The following is an 11,470-nucleotide window of genomic DNA, read 5'->3' as shown; positions in this document are numbered from 1 at the left end:
GATATTTCTATGCTTATTCCAGAACTTGTCACTCATCAACCTGAAAGAAAAATGTATTACTTTTAAAAGAAAATGCAACGAAACTTCGAATATCTCTAAATACAACAGAGCCGAAGACACTACTCAAATGCTCTTTTGTGTAAAGAAATAGAATATAATTCTTACTTTCTATTTCATTCGATGTCTATGTCGATGTCTAATGTCAACATCATCATGGCAAACTAACGGACAACAGCAGTGTTTTCGAAGCTCCAAATGCGAATGAGACTCATTGAGCTAAATGATGTTCAAGATGTTGTGGACTGTGTCTAGAGGAATGACATAATGATTTCACGTATTTCTTGGGTATGATATTGGGAGAAAAGTTGGCGTCACTCGACAAATGAACTGTTCATGACTTTTTTGACTTTGACTTTTGACAAAACTAACTTTTAGCTTTGACTTTGAGAATCTTACCTTTAAACTTTAGTTTTGCTAGTTCTAGAATAGATCTAGAATCTAGTTAGTTTTAGATTCTAGGCCTATTGGAGTTGGATCTCGACCAGACTGTCCTTGTTTGAATTTATTATAAATCAGTTATAATGGTATGAGTATCATGTATAGAATCTAGATATCTAGATCTAGTTAGTAGAGTCCATTCCATGCAGACATATAGATCTACCCATGGCATCTAGGCTAGAGATAGAATCTAGACTAGAGATCCTAATTGGGCGATTGTTAATAATTCCGATGTGCATTTTTCAGGGTTAGGGATAGGGTCAGGGTTTGGGTAAGATTGTAGATCAAGGGACAAAAGCGTAAATTGCAGATGAAAAACGCACATCAGAATTAAACGCAGGAATCTTAACTATCGCCCCTAATTGATCTTCTAGATTTAGATCTAGTAACTAGTATAGAGAGCAGGAAGACCGATAAGCAGCAATAATTTTATCTTGTCTTAAGACTCTTAAACTCTTTTTAGTCTAGACAATCGTAATGACTTGATCTAGATCCTGATCTAATGATGATGCAATGGTTGTACTTGTAGGCTGTGGGAAAAGGCTCTAGTAGGGTTGGGTCAGGCTCGCAAAATTAGCGTCCGCGAGTAACGAACTACTCTCTGGCACTACCCGCAAACGAGCGGAAGGGTAACAAGCCATCCGCTTGTGAAGAGAAGTTCACTACTAGCTACACACACATCAGACAGAGACAACAGTTTGTTCAGCGAGCGGACGAAGAGACACCATGCATTCGAGCGAGCGGACAGACGGGGAGTGACTCCTTCCATTGCATACTACTTACAGCCCCCCCCCCCCCCCCCAAAAAAAAAAAATTAATTAAAAAATCACCACCCTGCCCCACATTGTAGCTAGGCGTTCATGGCAGAAATTTCTCTTACCCCCCCCCGGCCTTTGTGATAATTGGACCGTACACAGTGTGCCCACACAGGAGGTGAAAGGTTACACTCATAGTACTACGTCACCAGCCTCTTTCACTCCCTGTGGCACCGCTAGTGGTTTGAAACATTAGGCCTAATTGACAAACGATAGACGACGGGTCTAACCTCACGTCGAGTATCTTGTCTGCTAGAGTTCGTCCGTTCGCCAGCCCCCTCAGTGAATAAAATTGTGGAGCGGACCTAAAAAACTTACTGACTTGAGGCTTGAGGTCCGCAGTCCGCTTGCTGAGAGAGTCAAATTGTGGAGCGGACCCAAAAAACGAACTTTCTTGAGGTTCGCAGTTCGCTCACATGGCCGTCCGTTACCCGTTCGCTCTGACAGAGTCCGCAAGTAACAAAACCGTCCGTCCGCTCGCCCCAACTGTAGTTTCTAGTGTAGTATAGTCATGGGCAATCTCCGGTTTTGGCCCCATTTACTTCTAAATTTTGATTTTAGGGGTGCAGGGCTGGTGTCAGAGTTGGAAGGTAGTTTAAATAGTGGGCTAGGTTTAGCTCAGGCCTGGTTATCCATGCTAACATGCTGAGTCGATACCTGCCTCTTAAGTAAAGTGATCTAAATAATAGTGTCAATTGAATGGGGATGTAACAACACCTAATTAACACCTTGACTGTGCTGTTGACATAAATTTCATGCGTCTTGATACTCCTCTGCCCAGAGCTCTGTAAAATCCCATACAGCGACTGAAACTTGCGTTTTGTTTAATTGATATCTCAGCTACTACTCAGTTTTGAAGCTTTACTACCGATAAAACAAAGCAAAGTGTATTTCTTTTTCAAACACACTGCGTGGACAGAACCAGTGTGTAGAACCGGAGTGCATGTTCAGTCTTAGTACTACTTTTAAGTTGTGTACGTTGTTATGGCTTGTTCTATGCATGCAGGTCTTGTCAATGGATGAAATCATATTTATTTCTCTTTCTCTTGGAATAAGTTTTACCAATCTGTATAATAAGCAAACACAAGTCGATTACAGATTATTACCTGTGACATCTGCGCATAAAGAATTTTTCTTAGCATGTGGGGTGATATAGAATATAGCAGTCAAGGGGTTAAAGTTGACTAAGAATGTAGTGTTCCAAAAAAATGTTGACAGTTAAACTGTTACAATGATTCATTTTTTACTTCTAGAATCTTTGATTAGTTTTGTTTTCAAATATGGCGTATATCTTTGATTGCCTCACTAAAAAAGAGACTGGTATTAACACTTTGCCATCATATTTTGGGGAAAATCCAAAGAAACTGGGTGGTAAACATCGCCAATTAGCGAGATGAGGCGGCAAAGTGTTAAAGGAATATTGTGTCTTTTTATATGCCAAACTTTTCTTTATTCTTGTGTAACATTTCAGTGAATGTGCCTGGTGAGTGTTGTGTTGTACTATGGTGGGCTACAACCCACTGGAGAAGGTCCAGCTGTCCCACACAGAGCATGCACTAGCCGGGGCAGTTACTGGGGCAGTGACCCGGGCGGGCTGTCAGCCCCTTGATGTTCTCAAGATAAGATTTCAGGTAAGAAATTCTGGGACAATTGTCATGTAGGGTAACAGTGATGGGTATCAGTCGTGTTTTAGTTTTAGTATAGGTTTTACGGCGCTTGCAACTGCATAAGGTCATATGAGCGTTAGAAGATTAGAGGTGTTACAAGAGAGTAACAAACATAAAAAAGAAAAAGGGGAAATAAGGACGATAGATCATAGGAAAGAAGAAGCAAACCTCACCAGAGCACCCACCAACCATCCACAATTGTGGTCGCAGAGATTAATCTGTGATCCTGGTCAACAAGTCAGCCTACGAGCGTCATTTATAAAATCAAAATGTGCTCATTTTTACAGCCTGGAGGTTTTAAAGACAAATTTTGTTTTGTTTCCGTTATTAAGTGTAGAAATAAGTAAGCAACAACATAGGTGTAGAAATAATCTGATAAGTAACAACATCTGTGTAAAAGTAACCTAAGAAGTAACAACATATAGGTATGAAAGTAACCTAATAAGTAACAACATGGGTGTAGAAATAGAAGTAACAACATATCTATATATATATATGCGTAAAAGTAACCGATCGTCGTTTTTGTCAATCACAGCTACAGGTTGAGCCTTTAACGAAAAGTCAAAGTTCCAAGTACCAGGGAATCACGCAGGCTGTGAGCAGTATCGTCAAGGAGGAAGGGGTCAAGGCCTTGTGGAAAGGTCACATCCCTGCACAAGTTCTCTCCATTCTCTATGGTGTAGTACAGGTATTTACTTTTTGTCTTTTCGGGCCTATTTTTACTTTACAGTGTCAAGGGGAAAAAGCATCGTTGTTCATCTCTATGATTTGCAAGCAGTGATCTGAGTGTGAACTTGTCCTTTGACAGTCTCGTGGTAGACGTATGATTAAGAATAAAGATAATGTTGTAAATAACTTCAAGGCATATGCCAGTGTCTTCATGCAAGTAATTTTCAACGTGTGAACTGTGAAGAATTATGCTCTTGTTTTTATAGAGCGACAAGAAGAAGCGAATCTCTCAGAATGTGACTTACCCTGTTTTTGCACTTATGCATATGGCTCAGACCTTGTCAATAATGCTTACTTTTCTCTGTAATCTTGTGTGACCACTATGGACAAGTTTTACAGTAATTTAGTACTGGTGCTTGAAAATGTGCAAACTGGTGAAAGAAAGAAAAATGAAAAACGTTTTTACCATGAGTCTGGACATGTGCTGATTCTTAAATATTTTTTTATGGGCTAAAATACTATTTACCCCCAGTATGCGTCCTTTGAGGTTCTCACTGAAGGTTGCTGGCATGTCCTGCCAGCCTGGTACTGCACGAGGTACCGCTCCGTGAACCACACCATCTGTGGCGGCATTAGCGGATGCTTATCCATGGCCTTTGTGCATCCGGTGGATGTGATTCGCACCCGGTTCGTGGCTCAGGGAGAACCAAAGGTGAGTTGGGCATGGGTATGTTATGTAACACTGATGAATTATTATATATGTGTATATTTATGTTTGTATGTTATGCTATTGTAAAGGATGAAAGAATGCTGAATTGAATACTTCTTTGTCATTCTAGTTTCTCTCTGTGCCTTGTGTGACTAAACTGTTGTCTTCCAACGTCTGTCCTTCTAGGTGTACAAAAGTGCTGCTGATGCGTTTAGGGTCATTGTGAGGACGGAGGGAGTGCGGGGTTTCTACCGGGGCTTCGTCCCGGCTATGTCCCTCATCGGCCCGCAGATTGGCTTCCAGTTCGGCCTGTATTCGCTGTTCACCGACCTGTGGCACAGGGCAAAGGGACTGTGGGGTGGAAGTCCACCAGGTACGTTAACCTTATCCGTACGGTGTGTTTTAATATCGTATCCATACAACGTGGGGAACTCTGTGCCACCACTTTCTAAAGAGGAAATTTACTCGTTAGTCCAATCAGTACGCTTTGCATAGCAGTCTGTCAAAATGATTTTTTGAGAAATACTGAAAATTTCAAAGAGATTTTCGTACTAGAAGTATTCTGAAAAAGTGAAGAATACAACCCCGGGGGTACAAAATGACCCCTGGGTGTATGGATAGGGTTAAGGGCAAAAGCTAGTGTAGCACACACATAGTGAAACGGTGGGATGCGGAAATCTTTTTGTTATGGAGGAAGTTTGCAACACATCTACATGGTTTTTATATACAAAGAATATACACATTACGGGAAAAAATTTTGGACCTGAAAATCTGTTCTCTATATGAGTGGTTCGTTATGTGTGTTTTTGCTATTCGCATGATAGACTAATCAGTTTCTTGTTACAAATCAATTAATCAGGATAAAGCAGATCAGTTTCCCATGTATTATCGTTCAAAGCGAGAAAGGTTTTCTAAAAATTTTGTGTTTAATTATGTTAATGTGAACCATATTTTTATAGTGTTACGTAACATTCTATGACATTTCCACTCGACAATCCATGGACGTTCTCTGTAACGGTAGACTGGAGTTGAAACTACGGTGGAGTCAGCGTAAACGAAATCTGTGAAACCGTTTGATTTTTTCGGGGGTTAGCCATGTTTTCAGTTCAGAGAAATTGTTCGAACTGCACAGGAAAAAAACCCCTTGATCTTCTTTTGGTTTATCGCTGGTTCCGGATTCACCGTGTTTGATTAAAGCAGACTCCACTGTATTTGGCCCTTAATATACTGGAAGTTGAAATGTTTGATGAGTAGGCCTATGTGCACTGGCCACACCCCAGAAAACTGTTATGTCAGGCAGGCTGAATCAGGTGTGCCTCAATGTTATCCCTGTGCTGGGGTATGTTCTGCTGTAAAAAATTGACCTTTCAACTCTTTTTTTTGTAGTTAGTTAAATTTAAATGCTGTTTTTATTTTTTATTCCTTTTCTTTTTCACTCCCAGAGTCCTTGGAAAGTCTGCTATGCGGAACGGGGTCGGGATTTTGCTCCAAACTTTTGGTCTATCCACTGGACGTGGTCAAGAAACGTCTGCAGGTGCAGGGCTTTGAGGCAGCCCGCCGCCCGTTTGGTGCGGTGCGTCACTACAGCGGGATGATCAACTGTCTGGTCTGTGTGGTCAAGGAGGAAGGGCTGCGGGGTCTGTACAAGGGGCTCAGCCCCAGTCTCCTCAAGTCTGCCAGCGTCGCCGGCCTCAACTTCTGTCTGTACGAGCAGGTCCGCAACGCGCTTATACGTTACCATCTCAGTCAGAATTCCTGACACGTCGTTGAGAGATGATATTATATCAGAAAGGGCTGTAAATATGGTCGCTGTCGCGAGAGAGATGTTAGAAGCTTCCTGTGTAGCGCTGTTTTACATTGTCATCATCGTCATCGCTTTTCTCATCCTGGGTTAGACCGGTGTTCTGTGGTGTAGCGGTGAGGCAATTCGTTGTTGCACCTAGGAGACCCAACTTCGATTCCTGAGTGCAGGGAATTTTAATTTCGTAGCTCGGTCTTTCTGCTGGGAGGTTATAATATATCCCTTTCAGCCTGGCTGTCAGGGTCAGAAGCCTGCCATCTAAATGTGTGTTGGCCTGGAAAAATTAACTGGATGTCACTGATTGCTGAATAGAGCGAAAGCTGAAAAACCACACAAAGTTCATTTATCTTTTCATGGATTTGTCAATGGGGGCCTATAATCATTTACGTAAAAAGAAAAAAACAAAACCAAAATAAAAAAACAACCTCCCCCCAAATTTTCCCTTGGATCAGGATATTGGCCACGGGTACTTACTTACTTTCCACTTTCCCTCGTCCTGGCCTCCTGCTGCACTGGGTCAGGAGAAAACATTGGACAGGGTTCGTACAGGTCTTGGAAAACTGGAAAACTCTTGGAATTTTGTTTTTATTTTCCAAGACGTGGAAAACTCTTGGAACTTTGGGAAATTGGCAAAATTCTTGGAAAAACAAATTTTTAACTAGATCTATTGTAGAAATGTTTCCTCGAAGTTAAGAAGGCCTCGACTTCACATATATTCTGAAGTGTACTGTAATATATTTTTGCACGCCGAAAGAACATTTTTCTTCCGAAATGGCCCGTTATTTGTCTTGGAAAAAAAAAATCTGGTTTTGAAAACTCCTGTAGAAGTCTTGGAGAAAAAAATCGACAGTTCAGTATGAACCCTGATTTGAGGTTTTTGCTTTTCTTGCCACAGCGACAGTTTGTGAGGTGAGCTGACAGACTGAGTTGTTTCTTCTCCAGTTTTTGCACTTTGGACACAGATAGATACGCCAAGTTTATAGGTGGAGATTGTACTGTGTATTAGTAACAATTGATAAAAAAACATGTTAAACTTGAAGAAAATTGTATCAGTTGAAAATCTACAAATTGGACCCCTGGGCTGATGACTTCATTTTTAGTGGATTGTGAGAAGTAACTCATTTTGTCAGACCACCTCACATGGTGTGTAGTTTTGTTGGAAGGTTCTGTCCTCTAGAAATGTTTGTTGTTGCTATTTATTTTGATACAATGCTCATAGATCTTTTTGTTGCCTTTTCTTGGATGTTTTCAGTGAGTTTAATGTTGTGTATTTTGTTTGCTTGTACTTGTTATATTGGTTTGATTTAGTTTTACTTAAAAAAAATTGTGTGCATCTTATGTGTGCGTGTGTGTATGAAAGAGAGAGAGGGAGAGTGAGAGAGAGCGAGAGAGAGACCCACACACAAAACAGAGAGAGAGAGAGTCTGAACCATGGATGAGATGGGCAGAAACTGTTACCCATCATAGGTTTTATGGTAGGCAGACTCAGTATTGGCACAAAGCCTTGAGTACCGGGTTGGGGGGGGGGGGGGGAAGGGAGAACTGATGGACAAAAGGGGAGAGATGGGTGACACACAGCACGCAGAGCGTCTGACATCATCTATCTCCAGTACTGGTACTGGCAGTAAATGAAGTTTAGCGCCAGTTGTAGCCTACTAAAATACCAGTGCTCTATTTATTTGCCAGTGCCACCCATCATTAGTTGTAACACTGTCTGTAACAAATTTATTATTTAAAGTGTTGTGAGGAAATAGGTGAAAAAGATTGAAAGAGGATAGAAGAACTTATGAATGCATGTAGGTAGATCCACATTCCCGGTGATTATGTAGTCTTTTAAAAAAGTTTTTCCACCTGGACCGAAATTGGTCAGAGGGGGTTACTTAAACTTTTCCTGTTCTGCGGCTTATGTTTGCAGCCTGTACTTCTAATGTGAGTTGTACAATCAGGGGTGTAGCAGCCTGTCTCCCAAATTATCTTAATTGTATGGATGGGGGTGTAAAACCGATGCTGGAGAGGATGGACGTGTATAAATGTTTTAATGTTGTTTTTCTAGTTAGCTACACTTGCTTTGTTAATTATGAAACTTTTTTGTTTTGTTTTGCCATATCAATGTTATCACTCTCGTTGTCAGTATGATCGGATGAGTGTGCATAGATCTATGTTCACAGAATGTTTTAACCTGCAGTATTATTGCTGACTTCAGCAAAAACAAAATGTGAAATGAGTTGAATCTCTCGTCCTGTGATCAGTTCACGGGTCCTCACTCTGTGATGTGCTCACCAAGGACTTTGTGACAAAAAGTGAAAAACACTGAAGAAACTGGTGATTTGGTTTATTGAATCAAACTGAATCAAAAGCAGTAGAAAATCTTTGATGACTACGCATTTTTTGGTTGTTGACAAGATTAGTTGAACTTGTCCAAAATGGCCACCCATTGTCAAGGATAAAAGTGGTTATTTGTAGCTTACAGGTAATTGTCTTAGACAGGTGGCCATTAGAGAAGGCTGAACTGTATTTTGAAGCAAGAAAGATTAAAGATTCCGTTAGTGTTACTGTTAGTGATCAAAAGGGGAAAAAGCGAATGGTCAAATGTTGGAGATAACCCATTTTGTCACAAAGTCCTGCACATGATTATACTCAAAGTATAAAACTGCCAACTTCTGATAATCAACATGCTGATTGATGACTCTCTTAAAACTAACGCTGGTGACAGTAGCCTATGTCCCAATCTTGTCTTTTCTTTCTGACTTGTGATATGTAAAGTTGTTGCTATAAATATGTCTTTCTGGGACATACATGTTGTTTTTGTTATGAATGTCTTGTTGTGGTGCTGTTTTTATATAACTTGCTGAAAATTAATTTTTTAGTTTTATTTCTGGAGGTGTTTGTATTGTATAGCACAGATGACTTAAACTCGGTGAGAATGCTCTGTAAATATTTATTGGTTTTAGTTTGTGATGATTTAAGTACAGATATTAATACACCTTGCTCTGATATAGTGCCCATAGCAACTGAATTCTGTTGATTTTTACCGCAAAGCCTTGGCTCATCATAGTTGTGTCTTTTGAGACACATAGGTCAAGGTCAGTCTCTTTTCTCAAACCACCGCTGGTTCAGATTTTGCATGAAATGAGAAATACACAGAATATGCACATAAATATTTATAGTCAGGAAATTATGATGCAAATTTTTTACACGAGCGTGGAATTGTTTTTGAGTTGTGTGTATTTAAGCTTGGATTGCTCTGCTGTATATATTTTTTGGGGTTTCAGGTTGAGAATGTTGGATGAAAGTTTTTGAGGGTTTGGCTGGGATTTCCCGTAAAGCAAAATGGGTAGACTCGTGTCCACCCCCTCACTTTGCTTATACTAAGTTACATTTGTAGAGGACAAGTACAACAGTGAGTGGCCATGTGTTTCTGATGCCTTTACTGACCACAAGCACTACTAGTACTCTGGGCCAACTCTCGTCTCCCCTATCCATTTAAATCAGAAGACAATTTTTTTTTTCGCGGTTTGAACACACCATCGGTATTTTTCGTCACAATCTGTAAGGAGTAGATGTATCATGTTGTCCTCACAATTTGAATGAGAATATGTATTGTGTATTTTATTGCTAGTACTGTTACTGTTTCATCATATTTTTTTATATTTTTGTCTGAGGGGAGGGAGAACGGGATGTTGTTTTTACCTAGAATAAAGTTGTGAAACTTGACAATAGATGTGTGTGTGTGCTGTTCTTCCAGCTTGGATGGCATGAGTGAGGCATCTGTCGGGAATAGTGCCTACCAAAAACACAGAGCACGCTTCCAGATCTTGCCTTGTTCGGGAGGTCAAACTGTTTTAGTAAGTCTTTTACGTCACTTGCTACACAATGAGGTCATTGTTGCCAAAGATTACAGTTGTTACAAAAGAGTAAGAAACACAAAAAAGAAGAAGGGGAGATGAGGATGACAGGTGTTTAATAGGAAAGGAGGAGCAAATCACACCAGAGCACCCCGCCAAACACCCATCGGAGGTCAAAATGGGAAGGGAAGTTTAAAAAATTGAATAAACTAAAACGATCACTTTAACTTTAAAGGAATTGAGCAAATTGAGCAAACTATTGAGAGTAGCCACAGTAAAGGAAATGAACAAACTAGAATGGTCACAGTAATGGCTATATGCACAAACTAAAGCATTTTAAGTCACGGTAAAGAAAATGAATAAACTTCAGAAATCACTGTATGTAATTGGTTTATTCTTCAATGAAGTCCATATGACATAAGTATACATGATGTATGGTATGAGGAACCACATAGAGCTAGTCAATGTGTATAAAGTGTGCCAGTGTTGTGTACATATGTGAGTCGTTATTACTGTGATTGGGGGTGGGGACAAGGGTGGTTTATTTGTGAGTCTAAAATTATTGTTTGCACATGAACTACTAGTCTGTGTAAGAACATTGAGGACACAGATTTTACACAAAACTAGGTCGACATACTACTACTGGCTAAGGACACAATGTTGCGGTAAGTCTTTCATACTTAAAAATCCCAGCATTATCAAAAGGTACTAAAAGGCTAAAACAATGTGTAAACATATCTTAAAAGTTTGTGGTTTGAAAATGAATTCATACAACAAAAATGAGACGAAATTTCCGTCAGGGTTACTATGTGTGTAAATGAACAATGCTGCACAGGTCTCTTAACACCGTGGCGTATCAGATCAGAAAAAATATATTAGGTATCATGTTCGTATCATTCATTCACACCACGCTCTCTTCCAACTACAGACACCGGATCGGGGAAAAATATGATGAGAGGGGGGGGGTGTTGGGTTATTTATGGCATTCAGACCATAAGAATAAGATCACATGCATTCAGATATGGAACCAACACACATGCTAAACACACTGCATTCCAACACACTGAGCAGGACACAGTATTCATGTATGCAACAACACAATGTGTCATTTGTGATAAAAACAGAGCGACCACTGAGTCACACAATGTATCAATTATGTGACAGAACACAGCAGACCTTCATACATACATGACAGATGGAAATAATTAATGTTAATTTTATGATCAGACTTAAAGTTGCACCACCTCGTGCAAGTAGCTAGACCGTGTGACCATTTCACTGCGCTAGTTTTTGAGACAAGTCATGATCGTTATTTACAGAACCTCTCAAGTCTCTCAATGATGTTACACATTGGGAAATACAAATATCACCCAGTTCTGTTCGGACAGTTCGAAGAAGATGGAAGACTACAGACTGAAATTATCCGAGGAAAGAAATTATGTACAATACACGAACGTACTGGATAC

At 40.1% G+C, this 11,470-nt stretch overlaps 1 protein-coding gene across 1 annotated transcript; it reads left to right on the top strand.

Moving 5' to 3' along the window:
* Window positions 1-162: 162 nt before the first annotated feature.
* Window positions 163-9,876, top strand: LOC101856390 (mitochondrial thiamine pyrophosphate carrier). The gene is made up of 6 exons (XM_013090033.2): window positions 163-345; window positions 2,785-2,944; window positions 3,516-3,668; window positions 4,182-4,361; window positions 4,545-4,731; window positions 5,801-9,876. The coding sequence occupies exons 2-6, from the start codon at window positions 2,816-2,818 to the stop codon at window positions 6,115-6,117; spliced, it is 966 nt and encodes a 321-aa protein (XP_012945487.1). The 5' UTR covers window positions 163-345; window positions 2,785-2,815; the 3' UTR covers window positions 6,118-9,876.
* Window positions 9,877-11,470: the final 1,594 nt, after the last annotated feature.

This window comes from Aplysia californica, unplaced genomic scaffold (genome assembly GCF_000002075.1).
Source record: "Aplysia californica isolate F4 #8 unplaced genomic scaffold, AplCal3.0 scaffold01115, whole genome shotgun sequence".
NCBI classification, from domain to species: domain Eukaryota; kingdom Metazoa; phylum Mollusca; class Gastropoda; order Aplysiida; family Aplysiidae; genus Aplysia; species Aplysia californica.
Note: the sequence above shows the minus strand (reverse complement) of the source record. Positions and strands in the feature narration are given on the sequence as shown.